The sequence below is a fragment of the Schistocerca nitens genome, chromosome 10, assembly GCF_023898315.1.
Source record: "Schistocerca nitens isolate TAMUIC-IGC-003100 chromosome 10, iqSchNite1.1, whole genome shotgun sequence".
NCBI classification, from domain to species: Eukaryota; Metazoa; Arthropoda; class Insecta; order Orthoptera; family Acrididae; genus Schistocerca; species Schistocerca nitens.
Window position 1 is genome coordinate 115,022,318 of NC_064623.1, and position 23,413 is coordinate 115,045,730.

Below are 23,413 nucleotides of genomic sequence, written 5' to 3' on the forward strand. Positions count from 1 at the left end.
GCTGACCAAGAATATGAAGGAGATCAGCCCTTCCTCTTACATGATGGAATGTATACAGTACAAAGAGAGAAGGTGTATCCAGAAAGGGAAAGACAGACAGCAACAGCTTGGAAGGAACTGTTCAAGGGAATTGGGTTATAATAGACAGTATCATGGAGAAGAATCACGAGTCCTCCATGTGCTGGAGTGCCATCAACAGAGGGGAGATCAAATCGGACTGACTGAAAATGAGGGAAAACAAAGCGATCGTGGGGACGCAGTTTTATTTCCTGAAGACAGAAGATGACCGGCAAGTAGGATCGTAAGAGGATCAACAATTTATCCTGATTGGCTCGAATGTCGCAGATATTCCAATGGATAATGGACATAGGGTGGACAGAAAAGGGAATGTGACCAAGGTTGCTATCAACTCAACGACTGCTCAGAGCCGGCGGCTGACAGCGTGGAACGACATTCAGCCGAAGGCAGAAGATCCTGATCCATAGGTTGTTCAGGAGCAGCTTCTGCCACCAGCGATCAGCCAGTTGATCGGCCGCCAGCAGTGCGCCTTGGCAACACAGAAGACAGCCGAGGGCTGTTACCGCCAGGTGGTGCTGTAGATGAGACACGACGTGGCGGAGAAGGAGAGGAACTGGGTTCCTTATTAGCCTTCTTGGACGTTGAGATGAGGGAGGAATCGATGGTTGTGAAGTCGGGGTACGTAAAAATCTTCACGAGTAGGTTCTTTTTTGGAAATTCGGGTGTCTGATGTTGGAGCTCGTGATTCAGCAGAACCCGATGAAGGGTGAGCCATAGAGTGAGTAGGTGATAGTGGGGAGGTGGAACGGGCGATCTTTGTGTTGCCCGATCTGCCGACTGTGGCACTAAAGGTGAGATCACAAGTTTGCGTGCCTGCCTCCTTTGTAGGCCTAGGAGAGGCAAGGAAAGTGCTGTATTTACTTGCATGAGGCACAGTGGGCTTTCGGCTGGCAAATAACTTTCGAGCAGCAAAGGTCGACACCTTTTCCTTCACTCTGCCCCATTTTCAAAGATGAACGGCTCATTCAGGAAATCAATCTCTAGAGGAAGCAGCGTGGTCACCCATACAGTTGATGCAACGAGGTGATGGAGGCACCCTCATGGGAATCCTTGCCACATGTAACACATTTGGCCAGATTGGAACATGACTGGCTGGTATGATTGAACCGTTGACACCGATAGCAACGTGTAGGGTTTAGGATGTAAGGGCGAACGGAAATTATCTCATAGCCCACTTTTATGTTCGATGGAAGTTGAACTCTGTCAAATGTCAAGGAGACAGTACGGCTTGGAACCAAGTCCTTGTCCACCCTTTTCATGACTATGAACAGCTGTTACACCCTGGTCAGACAGGTAGTTTTTAATTTTCTCGTCGGACAATCTGTTGAGGGAGTGTGTGTAAACCACCCCACGTGATGAATTTAAAGTGCGGTGCACTTCCACCTGGACAGGGAAGGTGTGTAGCAGTGAAGTACATAACAATTTTTGTGCCTGGAGGGCACTGACTGTTTCTAACAACAAGGTGCCATTTCGTAATTGGGAACAAGACTTTACAGGACCTGTAATTGTGTTGACACCTTTCTGAATAATGACAGGGTTGACTGTGGAGAATCCAGACACGTTTGACACACCTGTACCACCTCGTACTATGGCTACAGTTAACCAGCCATTACCATGTGAAAAAGTGTCATTCAAATCGATGCTGAAATTAAGTCTGCAACCACAGAACACGGACGGTCCATCTAGCAATGCGTGTGCAGCAACAGATTTAATTGTATTCTTCTTCTTGTCAGCGGCAGATGTTGACATTTCTACATCTTCTATTGTCTTATATATTGTCTGTCTTGCACGACGTCGTATCCTTCTATAGCGCATGTTGGCAGCGTTCAATGCAGTTGCCTGTGCGACAGCAGCAGCGCGAATGGCGCGCAAAGCGCTTATCGCTCGCTTACGTAACGCTCGGAATTTTAATCTTATGTAAACAAATAGGCTCGTTAGCACAGCGCTCGCCGGCCTGTGTTATCTCAATGTTATAAGCCCCATGTAAACTCGGCGGCACGGCCTTAGTAATTTTAAAGGCCGTGCAAGACAGACAATATAAAAGACAATAGAAGATGTAGAAATGTCAACATCTGCTGCTGACAAGAAGAAGAATACAATTAAATCTGTTGCTGCACACGCATTGCTAGATGGACCGTCCGTGTTCTGTGGTTGCAGACTTAATTTCAGCATCGATTTGAATGACACTTTTTCACATGGTAATGGCTGGTTAACTGTAGCCATAGTACGAGGTGGTACAGGTGTGTCAAACGTGTCGGGATTGGAAAGTTTCGTGGACAGAGACATCATAGCCTACAAAACATATGTCACGGAAAATGCAAATAAAGACTTCGGCAAATCAACATATATGTCTCCCTCACCCTTTGTCCTGTATACTCGTAATAGACGTAAGATTAATGTAAATGAAAGTGTATTTATTTGGTGTAAAGGAAAAGGAGTTTGTGAATATGTTAAATTCGTTGGAGACACATGGTAATGGCTGGTTAACTGTAGCCATAGTACGAGGTGGTACAGGTGTGTCAAACGTGTCTGGATTGGAAAGTTTCGTGGACAGAGACATCATAGCCTACAAAACGTATCATACCTTTGTCCGACCGAGAAACAACAAGGAACTGTGGCACTGATGGAAGAACTGTCCGTGGCTGAGACTCATTTAACTTTAGCTTGTGAGCAGACATAGTAGATGATGAGCAAACCATTGCAGAAGTAGCCCCATGATTACCGGTGTCTCCGATGGTGGGCTCCTTTCCTGTGGGGGCCCTCTGAGGGCACTCCTGCCTTAGGTGATTGTCCACACCTCCCGAGAAACGGACGGAGGGACCAATTGGCACTTTTGGAAGGTACCAGCTCGGGTAATCATCTGTCTCTGGGCCTAGCCGTTACCAGAGGGTACGTACGTGTCCTACCTGTCTACCCGGGGCAGGGAATTACGCATTACCCCGTCACCGGCTACACGTGGGAATGCATGGGTCAGCCTTCAGACACGCACAGGGAGGAACAAAGAAAAGGAAAGAAGAGAGGTCTCAAACGCCACAGTGGAGAAGAGGGTAAAGGGCAGGAGGGAAGGGCAGAGACTTGCCAGCAGCGAAAGCGAAGAAGAGAGACTGTTTGGCAGTTTTAAGCGTCTGTCTCTGGACATAGGCACTAAACATACACCCAGAAGGGGACAAAAGGAAGGGAAGAGGCGGAGGTGAGAGGGGTGGGGTGGGGTGGGGGGGGGTGAAGATGGGGGATGGGGAAGGATGTGGAAAAGGAAGGTATGCAGCCCAGAAAGGAAAGAGGGCCACACTAGCTCGGGGGTCCTGTGCTCACTCAACTGCGCGGTCGTCAGCACCCTTACAAAAGTCCCAGTTTTGCCACAGTCCAATTTTTACACAAGTCAATCTAGACACTGTCACAATTGATGATGATGATAACACAAACACCCAGTCCCCAGGTAGAGAAAATCCCCAACCTGGCCGGGAATCTAATCCGGGACCCCGTGATCCAGAGGCAGCAACGCTAGCCACTTACCACGAGCTGCGGACAGACAATGTCTTTGCACGACAGGTTACACACATCCATGGCACAAAGTCACACACTTTTTTATTTTCATGAATAAGCTGTGTAGAGGAAGAGAACAGACACCAACTGGTTAATAGCACAGACAACATTGTTGTTGTTTTGACTGACTATGGAAGATCCCGACTTTTTTCCTTTACCACAACTATCCCTGCACCTCTAGCTAATCTGACACAGTTCATACAATATGATGAATGCAGTGAAGCTGTCGCTACAGCATCAGCTTTAACTAGTATGGATGTCAAAGTCTCTCCCTATTGCGACAGTTACACGAGATTTCCTTTAGTCCTACTACCAGCACATTTTCAATTTTTTCATAAGTTGTTGCTTTGTGGCAGATTGCTTATAAGCTACCCTTTCTTCTGCTACTGATCCAACATTCTGTTTCAGAAACACATTAATTTTTTGACACTGCCAAACCGTATTTTCCGTGACCCATCAGAGGCATTTGATTGTGCACTATGCGGTATTCTCCTTGAGAAGTTCAAATCCCAGTTGCCACAAGTTTCTCCAAGGGAAATTAGCTGATTTTCAAAAGCATTTTAGCATTTTTCCCCAACAACTTTTGATATTGATTGATTGATTGATTGATTAATTAATTGGGAGGGTTTATGGAGCCAAATGGCGAGATCATCAGTCCCGCAATTCCAAAGTTACTCTCAGAAGAAAGAGGGTCAGCTAAAAGCGGATGGGTCCAGTCAGGGGATTCAAACTATAAAACAAGGAAGTTAAAACAGGCACAGTAAAAGACAAAAGGTTAGACCAAATGTAAAAACAGGGAAGAAAAAGAGTGATCTTTCCACAGGATTGGGGGGGGGGGGGGGTCATGGGGTCCCAGACTGAGAAAACATGAAGAGAGGCCCCAACCACAACCACCCTGCCTCTGCTCCAGGAGTAAAGTAAAACCTTATATCTGGAAATAACCACTTTCACAGAGGAAACTGAGTACCAGTTCAACCATCTGCAAATTGTCTGCTAATATTAAAATTAAGGAAGACTATACTCAGCAAGAAGGGTACATTCTACCAATATGTGGAATATCATCAGTCTGGCTCCACAACCATACTGTGGCAGTGGTTCGTTACACAGGAGGACAAATTGGGTGAGCCTGGTATGACCAACATGTAGATGGCCTAAACCAGTGGACTCCTTACGAGAGGAGCAGAAAGAAAGAGCACCAAAGCGCAGCAGTCTCCTTGAGTACGCGGAATTTATTACTGAGACCAGTAGTGCACCAAACATCATTCCATTTTCAGGCAGAGAGATTTGACATAGATCTGCATATCCACAGCTCGAGTCATGAAAGAGAATGGAGCACGAGTATCAGCTTATCTAGCCAAACAGTCAGCCCGTTCATTCAGTGGGATACCCATGAATTGGGACTCTGAGAAAGAGAACCCAGCAGGCAGCATGGCTAAGGAAGAAGAGAAGGTCATGGAAAGCAGAGACCAAAGGATGACGAGAGTAGCAGGCTGCTCAATGAGTAGGTACATATTAAAAACTGTGGAAGGAGGCCTGTGTAACAAAATGGAGGGCCTTGGTAATGGCTAGCAGCTCTACTGTGAACACACTACATGATTCCATCAATAAATCGTGTTCTAAGCCAATAGGAGACGTGAAAGCATATCCTGCTTTATCTATTGTCTTAGAGCCATCAGTGTAGAAGATGGTAGCCCCTGGAACTCTGCAAGGATGGAATGTACAAGACGCTGTAAGACCATAGGGGCGACAGACCTTAAGACACTAGAATAGGTCGGTCCAAATCCATGGTCTAGGCACCATCCAACAGCGGGTGTGAGACGAAATACATGGGCGCATTTCAGTGAATGGAGATCCAACAGAGGGAGGTGAGGTGCATTCCAACCGGCAATCCCCGCCCCATGGGCAGTGACCAGGAGGGAGGCTTACTTCACTTGCAAAGAGGACAGGGTACATAGGGTGGTCAGGGAATCTGCGAATGGTGATGCATAAAAAACCAAGAGTTGGCTTCACCGTATTTGCAGAGGGGGAGAATCCTTGCTTTTGTGAGGAGACTGTCCAATGGAGTAGTGAGAAAGGCCCCAATAGCCAGACGCATCCCACAATGCTGAACAGGATCAAGTATTTTCAGTCCGGAAAAAGCTGCTGACTCGTAAACCTGACTTCCATAGTCTAGGCTGGACAAGACCAGAGCACTGTAAAGATGGAGAGGAGTAGCATGGTCTGCATCCCAAGATGTGTTGGCCAGGAGGTGGAGAGCATTAAGCTTCTGCATGCATGTAGTCTTCAGGCAGCAAATATGGGTTAACCACATCAGCTTTTAATATAATAATAAATAAATTAAAAAGAAAAAAGGCTCAGGAAATGGGACTGTGCTGTAACATCTAGAAGCTGGTACTATGAATGACAATAATGCATAATCCGCATATTGGAAGCTATGGGAGACAGCCCATGCAAAGGTCCTTTGGATGGCACCTTGGAGCCGGCACTCAGCAGACGCTACCGAGTGGGAATTGCACCAGGTGAAAAACTCATTGGCATGCTGGGGTAACCTTAGGGCCAACAGAGGTTACAAGCCCATTGGTGGCTATGAGGAAGAGTGTGACACTTAATACAGAACTCTGTGGGAGTAACTAAAATGTGAAGGCACCAAACCATGTCATACACCTTATGTAGGTAAAAGAAGACCGCGACAAGGTGCCGAGCGTTAGTAAAAGCCAGCAAGATTGCAGTTTCGAATCTGAGTAAATGGTCAGTTGGGGATCATCCTTCTCAGAAATCACACTGATACAGAGAAAGAAGGCCTTGAGATTCAAGTACCCAACATAATCTGAAGATAACGATCCTCTCAAGCAATTTACAAAGTACATTTGTCAGGCCAATTGGCCAGTAGCTGTTGAGAGGCTTAAGAATGAGGCTAGCTATACTGTTTCGCCACTGTAAGGGGAAAGCATCCGTGAGCCAAATGTAGTTGAAGACCCCGAGTATGCATTGCCTTCGTGTAATATCAAAATGTTGGATCAGGTGGTTGTGGATGGAATCTGGACCAGCCTGGGGCCATGTCACGTGAAGAGGAAGAGCCTGCAAGAATTCCCATTCGGTGAAGGGTTCAGCTTGTTGAGGGCTGAAACAGAAAGAGGTCCGTTCAACTCAGAGTTTCTGTCAGAGAAAGGTGGCAGGATAGGGAGATAATGACAAATTCTGTCACAAAGTTTGTCACAAGGTGTTCTGCAAAGACCAATGGATCAGCAGTCAGAGCACCTTGGAGGATAAGCCCCTGGACAGTTGACTGTCACTGGTGGCCCAGAAGGCTACAGAGCTTGGACCAAACCTATGATGAAAAGCCGCACATCCCCAGGGAGGAAACATAGCGCTCCCAGCATTCCTTTGTACTATGCTTAATAAGGTAGTGAGCCTTAGCATGGAGATGCTTAAAACTGAGGAGGTTGTTTAGTGAAGGGTGTTATTTAAATCATTGCAGCACCTGTCGGTGCGCAGAAAGACCCTGCACGACCGCATCAATGGCAGTTCGAGAGAGGTGGCGAAGTGCACAGCAGACATATATAAAGATCAATTGGCCCTGCAGAATGCCCAGTGTGGGGGCCCATCTGCTTGGCAGCGGCAGGGGAATGAAAGGATCACTGGAAAGTGGTCACCGTCACAAAGATCACGGAGTGGCCAATGTAGGCAAGCCAAGAGAGCAGGGGAGAGACTGTGAGATAGAGAGCAGTAAAGGTTCCATGGGTGGCGCTGAAGTTGGTAGGGGAAACTGTCACTAAGGAGATACAAATCAAAGTCTGCAGTAAGCTGCTCAAGTAGAAGACCCCTACCCAACAAAGTGGCACTCTCCTACAGGGGTGGTGCACATTGAAGTCACCAAGGAGGAGATACGGGGGCAGGAGTTTCTGTATTAAGGTAGACAGTTCAACGTAAGGAAGTGGCCTACCTGGAGGGAGGTAGACATTGCAAACGGTGATTGCCGCAGTCATCTGCACTCTAACTGCTATCGCTTCCAGGTGGGTATGAAGAGGGATCCAATCACTAATGACATTAGTGTGAACCAAAGTGCGGATCCCTCCAGAAGCTATCCCGGGGCAGGCACGATTCTGACAGAACACTCAATATCACGAAACTTTAGAGAATGGTCATCACAAAAGTAAGTTTCTTGAAGAGCAAGACAGAACGAAGAGTAGAAGGAAGCAAGGGGTTATATTTCCCAGAGGTGGCGATAATATCCGTTGCGATTCCACTGGATTATTGTGTGGTGAGAGACTAGGTGAGACATAATGAAGCTGAGGGGATGTCAAGTCACTTGGTTGGTGGTCTTCGCCAATGAGGATGGGGGTGACAAGCATAAAATCTGGGTCCGATTCAGGATGAGGTGGAAGGGCCAAACCCTCCAGGTAGCTGGGGAAGAATTGTCATTTGACTTGCACCACTTCTTGTCCTCATCCTCTTCCTCCTCCCTTGGAAGGAAGGAGGGAGGGAGGGAGGAGGCGTTATCAGTAAGGGTATAGGCGGCTAGTGTCAGGATGAGAGAGAGTGAGTGGCTTTGGGGCCCTTTGAGTGCAGATCTCTCCTCCGAGGGTGCAAGCTTCCTGTCCTGAGAATGCTGGGGAGGGGTGTTCCGATACGGAGCCCCATCCCTAGTAGGAACCAGGGAAGAGGACGTTTTCCTTGTCCGAGGAGGAGGAAGAATTCCAGGAGGGGAAGAGACGAGAGCCGCCGAGGGTGAGGAAATGGAAAGGGGGCAGGGGTGAGGAGGGGAAGGCGTAACTGACGCATAGCTGGAGGAGAGATTTACAGGGTGAAGTCTGTCAAATTTCTTCTGAGCTTCAAAGTAGCTGCGATGGTCAAGGGTCTTTATTTCCTGAATTCTTTCTTCCTTCATGTACACTGGACACCCCAGTGAGTGGTGAGAATGGAGACAAGAGCAGTTTACACAGTAAGGCGGTGGGGCGTAACAGCTCCCAACATGAAGATGGCAGCCACAGTCACCACAGATGAGAGTGTCATCGCATCATGATGACAAATGGCTGAACTTGAGGTAATGGAAGCAATGCATGGGAGGTGGAATGTATGGTTTCACATTGCATCTGTACACCATTACCTTGACTTTCTTGGCCAGGGTATCCCCCTCAAATGCCATGATGAAAGTGCTGTGTCTACACCATGGTCCTTAAGGCCTTTCTCGACATGCTGGATGAAATGAACGCCATGTCGCTCCAGATTAGCCATAAGTTCATCAAACTCGAGGAGGCGTCTATGGAAAATTGCATCCTGAGTGACCTGTGAGGAGCAATAGTCAAGGGAGTTGTTTGCTAAATGGTCGCAGGCACAGAGGGAGACTGGCTGACTGGCAGAAGTTGTCTTCATAAGGAGAGAGCCAGAGCTCACATTGCTTAATGACTCAACTTCACCGAACTTTTCCTCAGTATGTTCCACAAAGAAAAGGGGTTTGGTGGAGGCAAAAGTCTCCCTGTTGGTCCCAGTACAGACTAGGAACCGTAGAAAGGGTCTCGCCCCAAGCCAACACATCTCGCCCTCCTCCCAGGGTGTATCCAAGGAGTGTATGGCTGGAAAAGAAGGAACAGGAACTGAGAACTATGTACAGGAAGAGATGCGGCTGCAGTTGAACAGCCAGAGAGTTTAACACTTTTCATGTGCCACACGTTGGCCCTGTTACCACCCACTTCAAGAAGCGGCTTGCCTTGTGGGCACCACACAGCCACAGCAACGACCACCTGGCACTACGGTTGCTGCCAGGAGCTGCCAGGGTTGGAGTCCTGGTCTAGCCCACAGCTTTAATCCGCAAGGAAGTTTCAGATCCTACCCCTAATGTCATACAGTTATACTGACATTAAGCAAGAGTAAGTAATCAAGACTAATTAATATTCAGAAAAGAAAGATACGACATGCCACTTACCCGTCATTCTCGCAGTCCACAAGGTAAACAATCTGCGCCTTGATTGCCGTTATTGCATTCCAGGTGGCTTCGAGCACCTCGTGGCTGGTATGGGCATCTGCGAGCCAAGCTAGGGCCGCCCGGTACACCTGTGCGGCCGCCTGCACCACACGCTTCTGGACCTGAGCGCTCCCGTCCTGCAGCAGCAACAACAGGCTCGGCGCCACGCGTGGCAGCACATTCGAATCCTTTTTCCTAAAACAATAACGTCACCTTGTCAAACAGTGCCTTAAAGAGGCATGCGCAGTGGCCAGCTTCACATTAACACCCACATAAATTTTGTTAGGAGGTGTCCTGCCCATTAGGTAGGTCCACCACTGCAAGTTCAGCAGTCTCAAAGTTATCCATGTTTCCTGCCACCTTTCCATAGCTGCTTGTGATACATTTACCTTGATGTCAATTAACCCCTCTTCCTTCCCTTTGTTCTACCAGAAAACCCTGATGTCACCAAAAGCTTGTATACTTAATACTTTTTGAATGTGTGTCCTCCTGCCGCTGCTTGGGTAGTAGACTCTCATCTATCCACTTACATTATATTTCTTAAGGTCAGAAATTTTCCGAGCTCTTTTTGGTGCAAAAGATTTGCAAAAAAATGGTTGAAATGGCTCTGAGCACTATGGGACTTAACTTCTGAGGTCATCAGTCCCCTAGAACTTAGAACTACTTAAACCTAACTAACCTAAGGACATGACATACAACCGTGCCCGAGGCAGGATTCAAACCTGCAACCGTAGCAGCAGCACGGTTCCAGACTGAAGTGCCTAGAACCGCTTGGCCACTTTGGCCGGCAAACATTTGCAAACCATAACCATAAGTAGACAAGTGCTTAGCATGCAAACCTGCCAATCTTGCTGAAATATTCTGCATTTATTAGCAAACATTACATTATAGTTTTATTCAATAAAGATAAACTTTTGTTTTTATTTAACGTTTGTATGAAATAAATTAAAATTCATACTCACATGTACAATGCCTTATTGTAAAATGAAACAATAGTATTAAATTTTCTACTTGACTTTTGCTTTTATTGTACCACATTTTAACAAAAGCTTTTGGTTTACGCATCCTTGTTTGCTGGAAAAAAAAAAAGATCCAGACTGGAGCAACAATAATAATATTACGAAAAGGATAGCTCTCGCACACACGCGACCCCCCCCTAGCGGGTAAAATAACTAATGATGACGAAAGTAGAGATAATATGAAATACAGGCCAGCAATCGTGAGGAAAGCTATGAAAAAGAGAAAGTTGTTAACAGTGATTTTAAATGTAAATGTTAGGAAGTCTTTCTTTAAGGCTTTTCTCTCTGAGTATAGCCTTTTACTTAAGTGAAATGTGGGTGCTAAAGAGTGCTTTTGAAATGTGGTGCTATGGCAGAAGCTGAGGATTAGACGGGTAGATCCAATAACTGACGAGGAATTGATTTGAACTGCAAAGAAAAGAAATTTATGGCATAAACCACAACCTGACTGAAGGGTGGGATCAGGTGAAAGGGCAAATCTTGAGGCAAAAAGGAACTGTTAGTTAGGAGGAGGAAGGTCGGGTAGAGAGTGGAGATGAAGAGGCTTGCACAAGGTAAGACTAGTTTGGAGTGTGACACTAGTCTTCAGAATAAATAAATAAATAAATAAGTCTTAACTACAGGAGGACCCCAATTGGCTCTTGGTTCTGCAGGAACACCCCAAAACTTTAGCACCAAACAGTACAGATGATAAAACAGGATCTGAACAAGAAAAGTAATCTGAGATAAGAAACAAATGGCCACAAATGAACATATCAAACAAGATGACAGAGTGAATGAACAATGCATCTGAATTATGTCTGCAACCTGTGTATGTTTCACAATGTACCACTGCCTGCTGCATTATTTGTTACTGGAACTCACTAGAAGCAGCACAATATCTTGGATGGAGAGTCATCAACAGCAATAGAAGTAACTTCTGATGTGTTCCCAGGGAAGTGTGCCTAGTATTTGTTGTTTGTGTTTTATATAAAATACCTGGTAAGCAATAATAAAAGATACTTCGGACATTTTGCAGATACAGTGTCTATAACAAAGTACTGTCTGGGGAGAAAAAACTGCAGAAATATCATGTAATTATAAGATTTTGAATTGTTGGAACAACTGACAACTTCTCTTAAATATACAAAAATGCAAAATTATGCACATGGCAAAATGGAATCAGTATCATATGACTACAATATCAATGAGTCACAATAGCAATGTGGCAGCTCTCAGAAATTCACGAGTTTAGCCCTTTGACTGCTTTGGATGAGTTAACTCTATGCTCCACCAAATATGATGACTATTATACCAACATGATTCCAGATGTGCAGTGCAGGAAATGATGGCATCACGTGCAACTGTCCACCAACTATAAAATCCAATAACTTGAGAATGATATGAGATTGTTCTGCTCTCAACTTTAAATAATATTTTTTGTATCTTGTGTACATTTAATACACAGCGATGACTCAGCTCAAATCAACCAAATGCAAAGTTTACGCTATGCGTCTTTACCTCTTCAAATTCTCTAAAATTTCATGCAATGCTTCACTTAATTTGTTGTAGCACATTAACTACGATTAACAACAAAAGTAATTCATTCCTTTATCAAGTAAAAATATTAGACTTTAAGATGTGCAAAAATAATGTTCACTGAAAAATTTTCTTAGAATTGGATAAGTATTTCATTGCGGCCAGAATGCCGTATCACTGCACAGGTAGCAGTGCTGGGCAAGCAGTACAGCAACAAAGAAGTGACTCTTAACATAATGTAGAGAGCACACCTGCAGCAGTCAAAGAGTTAATAATCTGTATGGATATGGATTGGAATTAACACACAGGCTCAGTTACATATAAGATAGATGGGTAGCAGCCTTTGATTCTTCATCAGGAGGAGACTGTTTACAAAATATTTCTGTCGACAGTTTTAGATTACTACCAGAGCGTGAGAAACCTACATCAAATAAGGTATACTGAACGTCTACAAAGAAAGGCAATACAAATGGTCACAGAACAATGCCACAGAAAAGTTGAGAAATATGAATTGGCAGAATCTTTAACACGGGCACAAATTATCCCATAAAGACATGCTTACAAAACTAAAAATATTCTTCAGCTCTTCCCATATCACTAGTGCATAATCTGCAATGGTAATTACAGTAACTCCAACATGCACAGAGGCATCATTCTGCCAGTGCTCCATATGCAACTGGAATGTGTGGTGCCACGATAAGTACCCTCTGCCACGAACTTCACAGTTGTTTGTAGAGCATGTGTTTTGATGCAGGAACTAGGTGAGAAATCCATTACATGTTATATAATTCTCTACAAAGTTACATCCTGGACTATTTTTGAAGCATTACTTTTACATAAACAATTTCCTACATTGCTTTTCAACTATTCCACATGAAAAACTAATCAAAAACATGGATTTCTGCCTTACTCCCACTCCCCCTCCCCCTTTTCTCGTTGGAGCTTACATGGGATATAACAAGTTTAAAGCAGATGTCCCACATACTCCTAAAGTGATGTACAAAATGCACTTTTGACAATCAGCTGCCTTTTTTTTAAAACCCAAATATCAACGGTTTCAGTCAAAGACCATCTTCATGGATTAAAGTCACATGTGCCATTACTTAAAAAAATGGCCACGTACCATATGTAGAGCATGTCATGAATTCCAGTATACCACACAGCTGCTTTAACCCTAATCCGCGAAGATAGTCTGTGAATGAAAAAGGTCAATATTTACGTTAAAATGAAAAGCAGCTGATGGTCAAACATGCATTTTATACATTACATGGCTGCTATTAATAGTCACCTTCCAAAAATGTTTAAAATAAAGTAAAACTGTAGAAAATTTAAACTTTAGATCAAAATCAGACTCCTTCCACATAAGACTGACAAATCCAAAGATCTTGTATCAGATAGCCTCTCCCAAAGCTGTAAGAAGTGAATGAAGTGTTTAACTAGAGCTTAGCATGTCAGTAAAATACACGTGAGTGATGATAGTTTTCTGCCAACTTTTATAACACTAACTCAGGAAACAAGAATAGATACAACGTAATGAAGACAAGAAAATCTCTCTAATCTACATTAACTTTTTCCACTTTGTCATAAGTATAAATTTAAAACTTAAAAAAAAAAAAAAAAAAAAAAGGAAAGAAATTTGTATATGAGAAAGTGAATGTCAGCAATGCCACTATTTCTCCATAGTAGCAAAACTGCAAATTACAAATTACTTCCCTATGGCTGATTGATAAACAAATACACAGTATCATCTAGTAGTACCCTCTCATCAAATGATGGCGTGAGTTTATGAATGGGAAGTGATTTTAGTCATCTATCTACATCTGCATCTATACCCTGCAAACCAACGTGAAGTTCACGGCAGAGAGTCTGTCCCATTGTACCTGTTATTAGGGCTTCTTCCTGTTCGATTCATATACAGAGTAGGGGAAGAATGACTGAATGCCTCTGTGCTCGCAGTAACTATTCTGAATTTATGTTCACGGTCCCCATGTGGTGTTAGTATATTTCTAGAGCCCTCATTTAGAGCTGGTCCTTGAAACATTGTTAGAAGACTTTCTTGTGATAGTTTACACCTCTCTTCAGGAGTCTGTTGGTACAGTTTCTTTAGTACCTCCGTGACACTCTCCCACGGATCAATCAAATCTGTGACCATTCGTGCTGCCTTTCTCTGTACATATTCAATGTCCCCTGTTAGTCCTATTTAGTATATGTCCCACATACTTGGACAATAATTTGAAATAGGTTGCACTAGTGATTTGTAAGCAATCTCCTTTGTAGACTGATTCCATTTCCCAGTATTCTACCAATAAACTAAAGTCTACCGCCTGTTTTACTTGTGACTGAGCCTATGTTATCATTCCATTCCTTATCCCTACAAAGTATTACACCAAGGTATTTGTACAAGTTAGACGATTCCAGCTGTGACCCACTGATATTATATTCATTAGATTTTTTTTTGAAGGGGGTGGGGGGGGGGGGTGGGATGCACATTTCTACATTTTTGAGTGTTGTCAGTCTTCAAAATCTTATCACGGTCATTGATATACAACATTAACAGCTAGGGTCGCAACACACTTTCCTGGGGCACATCTGCAGGTACTTCTACATCTAAGGATGACTCTACATCCAAAATATAATGCTGCATCCTCCCTACCAAAACGATCTTAATCCAGTCACATATAATCTTACTTTGACAATAAGCGTAGGTGTGGTACAGAATCAAATGCTTTTCAGTTATCAAGAAATCTGTACAACTATCTTACTGGCTTGATAGAAAGCTTTCAGAACATTGTATGAGGAAAGTGCGAGTTCGGTTTCACATGATCAATGTTTTCAAAAGCCATGCTGGTTGGCTTGAAGGAGGTCATTCAGTTCGAGATACCTCAAGTCAAGATTTCAGAGCAAGCTGAGAGACAAAAATTTTATATTTATTTAATTTTTAGCCCTGAAAACATGCAATACCTGGGAAGACTGAACAATCTTCGTAACCTAAATAGTGTGCAAAGTTCCATCATGCACAAAGCAAGACATTCAAATATAGCTAAGAAAAATAAAAAAAATTAGTGCCAGTAACTACTTTCAATATCTTTAATACTCTCTAATTCATTATTTCATTAACATATAAAAAAATCATGCACACAACACAAACACTGGTAGTGCCACATTAACTCTTAATTCGAGCTGAAATTTATTAATTTATTATTATTACAAGATGCAACAATTATTCCTAGCTGAACGTAGCCTGAAACTACAGGGATGATGATGTTTGGTTTGTGAGGCGCTCAACTGCGCACTCATCAGCACCCGTACAAAGTCGCAATTCTTACACAGTCCAATCTAGCCACTATCACGAATGATCATGAAGATGATGATGACACAAACTACAGGAAGCTAACACAATGTAAACAATTTGTGACAGTGGTTTTAAGTGATTCGTATGTCCTAGGGTGGCAAGCTACGGTCACAGGTAAGAATGTATCTGACAACATATACTTTCACATGCAATTTAACATATCGAAATACGAGACTCACACTGCTTCCTCTATAATTCCAACGACGAGTCTTCTAACATCACTATTCCGATCGCTTTGGAAGGCGATCACCTCGTCCAGGAAGCTGTTTAGTAAGCCTGGCTCTTTTTTTACTATAATTTCCTGTACTTTCGACAGTATTTCTGTTTTTGTAGTGGTCTCTGACGTCACAGACGCCTCATTTAGCCAATCAACAATCTGAAACAATGTCAACACAGGTTAATTTTGCTACTCACTACTCACACCAATTCATGTCATCACAGATCTTTTCTCGCGATTTCTTAATTATTAAAGCTCGATAATTTATTGAATTTGTTCCAATCACACTAGGGGCACCTCATCTAACAATCAAAGCTTCATAGTTCTTTGACAATTACGGAAATTCGCGATACGAAGGGATAAACTGCAACAAAAATTCCTTATAGTTCAAAATATGCGTCAAAACAACATTCGTAAGGTGCGGGACCTTCGAAGTCTGGCAAGCAACTTGCTCTGTTTGACAACAGACGTAAGCAGTCAAACTGTCTGGCGCATTGGCCGTCAATCAAAATTTAAGCTGAACACGTTGGACATAGTTTTTGTTAGACAGACATGCCAAACTAAGCGACACATTGCTGAACAACCCGACTAACACGCAAAATCTGACGTATTGTTTGATCGTTTACGAGTGTCTTTAACTACCTTATTATAAGATGACTCATCTTCTTCTGTCGCAGTATCATCTCTTCCCTCAATATCTTGAAGCGACATTGTAACTTTGTAAATGAAACGGAACGCCCAGTTTTAAAATTAAGATATTATTGCTGACTTTTAACGATAGATAGCCACACAGTTGCAGGGGTGGGTTGTGTGCTGCATTTATTTAGCTTCAATCAATGATGTCTAAACGCTGAAGACATTTCACTTTCTCCTCTCAGATTTAAATCAAATGTTATTTGTTTTTAGGGAGCCTACAATATCTGAAGCAATGATATTTTATATTTTTTTATTTGCTATCAACGAGTGAATGTTTCATTTCGATGCATAAGTTTATGTTTAGTGAATCGAAAGAAGTTGAGAGAATGAGCTCGATATCTCTCTGGTTTAATTTTCATCTCTTAAAATTGAGCGCTTTGGAAATGTTACTCATTTGTCAATAGAATATGTTTATGTTTTTGTGAACTAAAAACACTATAGTATATCTCGAACACAGGCTGTCGTTGTTCTGTTAATGATGAGTTTGTAGTTAGAAAAGAAAAAAAAAAAATCGGATAGATGTTTACAGACATGGATGGAGAGAAAAAGGTAGAATTAAAGCCAAAATCGTAAATTGAACTTATATATTTTCTTCGCTGCTATGCATATTAAGAAATTCTGTTTCCTCAGAGTACACCACCTAACCTGGATACACCAGGGAAACAGAAGCTGTGGAGTTGGCTTAACAAAAATCTAAAAATTGAAATGACTGATGGAAGGGTTTTGGTTGGCGTCTTTCTATGTACAGACCGAGACGGTAACGTAATTCTTGGCTCGTGCAGCGAATATCTGAAACCTGAAGGTAATAGCCCCAAAAAAGCAATTGAGTAATTTACGAGTGCTCGATTACACCCAACTGAAATGAATTGAATTTTTTCAGATACTGTAAATATGGACGAGCCACGAGTGCTAGGTTTGGTGATGGTGCCAGGCCGTCATATAATATCAATTTGCCTAGATGACGTTACGAAATTTGCTCAGGACATAATGTGAAATTACACGAAGGTCAAGTGGTAGTAGAAACTGACGTCTTTTTCTCGTCCAATCGGTGTTTATATGTTTTCATGTTTGTGTGTATATTTGTCAACGTAAATATATTCATTATTGATATAAATCGATCATTTGTTAGTGCTGTGGTAAAACCTTAAAACTATATAATGTGGTAAACCGTGGAATAATGTAAATCATTTATATTAAATAAGGCATACCATTTATATTACTGCCGCACATCAAATATAACTGTAACAAACCTTTGTATGACATAAGACAGTTGCAAACAGGAATTGTATGAGGTACATTGATTCAAATTCTCTGTGTAAAGATTAGCTCATCAATTCTCACTATAAATTTTATATAGAATTTTGCACTGTTATCTTATTGTTTGTTGATGGTTTACATCGTATTTGTGTTTGGAACAAACATACAACAAAATATTTATCTGTGTTACATTAGTTGCAATGTGGCGTTAATACCATACGTACCGAGCAAAAGGAAGGTGAAGTCAGGGTCTGACGTGTAGGCCAATTTCCTCGAAACACACCAATGAGAGACAGTTGTTTTATATCTGCATTTGGCGGGAAGGGTTTTTAAAAGGGAACATTTTGTGTAACTTGCTGTATATGAATGCTGGAATAATCTGTTCAAGAACTTCTGGACAGATTTGCAAATTTTTTTTTTTTCCCTCTATTGTTACTAATTTTAATGTGACCTTGTATAAGATAAAAGTGAAATCAACCCAAAGGTTGGCTTCAGTACCAGTGCTTCTCCAAAGTGTCATTAAAATAAATTTTGATGTTTAGCTTACAGTAGTGGAGATACTGCTGTTGCTCCGGTTATAGTAATGTGAAACCAGCTTTCCTTGCCATGCTGACAACAGTTTAGTTGGTACACTACTCCCTGTTCTTGTGGCATCAGTAACCATAGCACATAGTGTGGAGCATTGGTGACTGTAGTGTAGTACCCTTGGCATGGGCTGGCAGCAATGCTGCTATCCATGTGAACTGTCAAATGTCAGAAGTTATTGTAATAGCTATATGCATGTTCTTGGTGTTGTGCCTTCACCTTTCCTCTGAACTTTGAATGCAGTTTCCCATACAGTTGTAGAGTGACCTACAATTTAATGACTTTTTCACATCAACAAATCATTGCCAGCAGTGAAAGAAGCACTAAGGGGCAGAAAAATCCAAGGCATGGCTAAAGGAGGAACCCCAGACCTTTGGATTTATAGACTGTAATTAGCCTCCAAGCCCCATGGATATGACTGTTATCTGCATCTGTCATTGACTGCCAATGATAAATGAGCATCATCTCTAACACACATAGTAAATATTTTAGACTAGAGAGTGATTCTCCCCACCCCCTCCCTTCTCCCAAAACCTTGGCTGCAGTGACACAGATCTGTAGCATAGCCCAAGGTCTAGAGTTGGTTGCAAGGTGATTGTGCGTTAGCAGAGTCAGTGAGTTTGGATGCGAAACACAGTTTGTGATAACAGATTTATCTGTAGCACAGCCTGGCATCTACATTCACCCCATATTTAACGCTCTTTTTCCCATTTTTAATGCAGATTTTCTTACAATAGCTAAAATGACAAGATAAATTCAGAGAACCTATATTAAATAATGGACAGTCACCAAGTACAGGGTGACTATAATTGGAGTTAAACTTTCAAAATGCTGTAGAAATGACACCACTGGTCAGAATGACATCAAATTGCAACGGAATATTATTGGAGAAGGAGGAAAATGTATGACAGAAGAAAAAAATAGTGTGAAAATTGATCAATAAATGCATTGTGTGTATCAGAATACGTAAATGAAAATACCTGTCATGCGGACGACTCATTTTAGTTGGTATAAACATACGAAGTATGTGGCTTTTCCTCCTTTCCCATCTACGACATTCGCCAGGACTGTCTCAATGCAGAATTGGGCTCTGCTTGTAAAGCTGTATTACAAGAATAGTGATATGCACACGTCTCTCTGCAGAAGTTTGGGACGCTGAAGGGTTTGAAAAAAGGCGTTGGTCTGATGACTGCTGTGGGTCTGGAGAAAATGATTTGGAAATTCAAAGAGATGGGTTCTTTTGGTGTGCAACTTGGTAGACAGAGGAAACGAATTGATTCGATGTGGGTGGAAGCAGTGGCCGCAACAATGCAGGAGGAGACGAGTGGTGGTGTGCAAACGTGTAGTGCACAGAGAATTGCCCAAACATTGGACATACCTGTGAGCATGGCGTATAAAATCCTATGAAACATCCTTCTCCTTCTTTGCGATCCATTGAAAATTACCTTCATGTGCGAGTTGTTTCCTGTTGACCTGCCAGCAACAGAGACCTTTGCTTCAGAATTTCTTGCTCGCTTGGAAGTGGACAATAATTGGTCGTGGAAAATTTTTTGGACAGACAAAGCCCACTTCCATCTGACAGGATATGTCAGTACACTGAATTGTCGAATATGGGCAATGGAAAATCCACACGCAAATCAACCAGTACCATTTCATCCTGAAGAGTCAGTGTGGTGCGGGTTTACTGCATCATTTATCATTAGGGCCATATTTCTTCGAAGAGACTGGTGCTTCCGGTCCTGTTACCTGTACCGTCACTGGTAAGTGTTATGAGTGTCTTTTGCACAACCACATCATTCCAACTCTCCAACAGTGTGGATGAGATCATTTTTATGCAAGATGGCACACCTCCGCACATTGAAAATCCAGTTGAGCAGCTGCTGAAGCACCATTTCGGAAATGCTAGAATTATCAGCCACCATTTCCTTACAGCCTGGCCATCCTGATCACCTACCTTAATCCATTTGACTTCTGGCTGTGGGGCCATCTGAAAGATGTTGTGTTCAGTTTTCTGACTGCAAACTTAGCTGTTTCGAACGTGACCCTGGAAACACTTTGATCAGTTGTGGAAAATGTTGTTTCTCGATTTCAACTTGTTGCAGAAGATGATTGGCAGCATATTGAACACGTTTTGCACCAGTCACATAGAAATTAATAATCTGATTTGATTTTGATTGATGCTTTTATGTGGCTTTTGGGCTCAGGACAATTAAAAACCAACATGATTGATGCTTTTTATGTGGTTTTTAGCCTCAGGAAAATTAAAAACCGATTTGATTGATGCTTTTTATGTGATTTTTGGCCTCAGGACGATTAAAGACTGATGTGAGTGATGCATTTTACGCAGTTTGTGGTCTCAGGACAATTGAAAACCAATTTTTCCTATCTGATGTGATATGACCTTGCCATGGTGGATGGACTTACAGAACTAACAGTATCACACCTGTACACCCATGCACACTGAGTAATACAGTTTGTTTAATGTATATCTTAGGCATTGTTGTGTGATTCATTTGTCATATGTAATTGACCACTATTAAATTTTGATGCTTACAGTGCCGTCTATTGCTACATTTTCTAACTATTTATTTTTCTTTTGCCTTATGTTTTCCCCTTCTCAGATAATATTTTATTGCAATTTGATGTCATTCTCAGCAGAGGTGCTATTTCTACAGTGGATGAAAGTATAACTTTAAGTATAATCATCCTGTATTTTGATACATAATACGTACATATATTGTACATAAACTACGAATAATGCAAGGGGTCCACTATGTAACTATTACCATAATTTAGCTTAAGTTTAACTGAGACAGACAGATATCAGTTGATGTATACTAATAACTGTAACCGGTCACAATTCTTTATCTTTACAAGATGGGTTTTGGATAATTATTCTTCCATCTTGGTAAACGCTCTGGAGCACAACTGAAAGGTTGATAAAAGTGACTGGTTGTGGTTATTTGTGTGTTTCAAATTACATTACATAATTTTTGTTTGAAGGCATCATATGCTTCACATTGCCAGCTGCTTTTACATAAGTCTGTGTGAAGGTTGAGGCATTCACATGATTGGTGGTTCCATATTTGGGGATATTGACATTACATAATGATCTTGTGTTGGGCACTAGGGAATGATGGCAGCCTGTGGTTACTTCTAGTAGTATTTTTGAAGTGAAGATCGGGGTTTTTTCCATGCTATTTGATATAAACAAATATCGGCTGCAACAAATACATCTACATCTGTGTCTACATATGTACTCCAAAGCCTTGAGAGTACCAAGCGCTAGTAGTTACTTCCTTTACTGTTCCACTTGCAAATCGAGCAAGGGAGAAATGGCTTCCGATGAGCCAATGTACAAGCTCTAATTTCTCTCATCTTAGTATGTTTGTGGCAGTAGAATCGATCTGCAGTTGCCCTCAAATGTTGTTCCCTAAATATTTGCAAAAGTGCCTTGCGAAAAGAGCTTCACCTTCCATCCAGCATTTCCCATTTGAGATCATGAAGCGTTTCCAAGATACTTGTGTGCTGGTTGAATCCACTAGTAACAAAACTAGCAGCCTGCCTGTGAATTGCTCCAATGTCTTCCATTACTCTGACGTGGTGGGGTCTCAAACTCTGGAGCAGCACTCAACAGTGGGTTGCAGTAGCATTCTATATGCTGTCTCATTTATATATGAGCTACACGTCCCCAAAATTCTCCAATAAAACTAAGTCAAGTTTTCAGCTTCCTGACAACCAGTCTGATGCGATCATTCCATTTCATATCATTTTTCAACATTACAGGTAGATATTTAAATGATGTGAATGTTTCCTGCAGCATACTATTACTGCTGCATTTGAACATTACAGGATTGTTTATCCTACTCATCCTCATTAACTTACTTTTTTTCCCTACATTTAGAGCAAGCTGCCATTCATCATACCAACTAGAAATTCTGCCTAAGTCCTGTTGTACAACATACTGACACTCAACGACGACATCTTCCCACACACCACAGCATCAGCAGCAAACAGCTGTAAATTGCTGTGCCTATTCTCCAGATCATTTTTTTATATAGAGAATAAGAGTAGTCTATCACACTTCCCAGGGGCACTCCTAACAGTACCCTTATCTGTGATGAACACTCACCATCGAGGACAATATACTGGGTTCTATTACTTAAAACGTCTTTGAGTGACTCTCACCTCTGGGAACGTAATCAATATACTTGGCCTTTCATCAACAGTGTACTCCCATAACGGCGTAAGGTATCAGCACAGGTATTTTGATGTTTAGGGTAAGACTTATAAGGCCACTTTTGTATAGATATTAGGACCGCAACAAATAAAAACTTCAAAGTCCTGTTCAGATGCACAGCCTTAGGCCATCTAGATAATGGCATCTTGGGTAGTGAGACCTCCCAATTAGTGTGGAAAGTATTAGAGTTTCATTCAGGTTTGAGAAAGAAAAGTATGCAAACCATCAACTCTCAGCTGCTATCTCATTTCAGTCCCATTTCGATTCACACAGAAATATTTCACAAAAATATGTGCTATCAGCACCTATAAAACTCTTATCTAGGTGGTCCTTTGAAAACAAAACAATGAAGATTGTCAGTTATTGGATGTCTGTCTTAAACTTACTGCAATTAAGAGTTTTGCACCAGACAGTTTTGTTTTTATTTGTAAAGCATCCTGTGTGGTCATTCTGGATATGTGAATATGTAATACACTCCTGGAAATTGAAATAAGAACACCGTGAATTCATTGTCCCAGGAAGGGGAAACTTTATTGATACATTCCTGGGGGCAGATACATCACATGATCACACTGACAGAACCACAGGCACATAGACACAGGCAACAGAGCATGCACAATGTCGGCACTAGTACAGTGTATATCCACCTTTCGCAGCAATGCAGGCTGCTATTCTCCCATGGAGACGATCGTAGAGATGCTGGATGTAGTCCTGTGGAACGGCTTGCCATGCCATTTCCACCTGGCGCCTCAGTTGGACCAGCGTTCGTGCTGGACGTGCAGACCGCGTGAGACGACACTTCATCCAGTCCCAAACATGCTCAATGGGGGACAGATCCGGAGATCTTGCTGGCCAGGGTAGTTGACTTACACCTTCTAGAGCACGTTGGGTGGCACGGGATACATGCGGACGTGCATTGTCCTGTTGGAACAGCAAGTTCCCTTGC

The 23,413-nt window shown here is 42.3% G+C and overlaps 2 protein-coding genes across 2 annotated transcripts in view; one reads left to right on the top strand and one right to left on the bottom strand.

Moving 5' to 3' along the window:
* Positions 1–16,511, bottom strand: part of LOC126210232 (symplekin) — a 114,273-nt gene extending 97,762 nt beyond the window's left edge. Inside the window, exons 1-3 of the mRNA XM_049939420.1 lie at positions 16,332–16,511; positions 15,652–15,848; positions 9,545–9,778 (exon numbers count right to left, since the gene is read on the bottom strand). Coding sequence (XP_049795377.1) covers positions 9,545–9,778; positions 15,652–15,848; positions 16,332–16,400 — 500 coding nt within the window. The 5' untranslated portion in view covers positions 16,401–16,511. The remainder of the gene's footprint in view (positions 1–9,544; positions 9,779–15,651; positions 15,849–16,331) is intronic.
* Positions 16,512–16,770: 259 nt separating this feature from the next.
* On the top strand, positions 16,771–17,747 carry LOC126210155 (N-alpha-acetyltransferase 38, NatC auxiliary subunit). Its single transcript, XM_049939306.1, has 3 exons — positions 16,771–16,934; positions 17,016–17,187; positions 17,266–17,747. Exons 1-3 carry the CDS (start codon positions 16,905–16,907, stop codon positions 17,376–17,378), a joined length of 315 nt encoding a protein of 104 aa, XP_049795263.1. The 5' UTR covers positions 16,771–16,904; the 3' UTR covers positions 17,379–17,747.
* Positions 17,748–23,413: the final 5,666 nt, after the last annotated feature.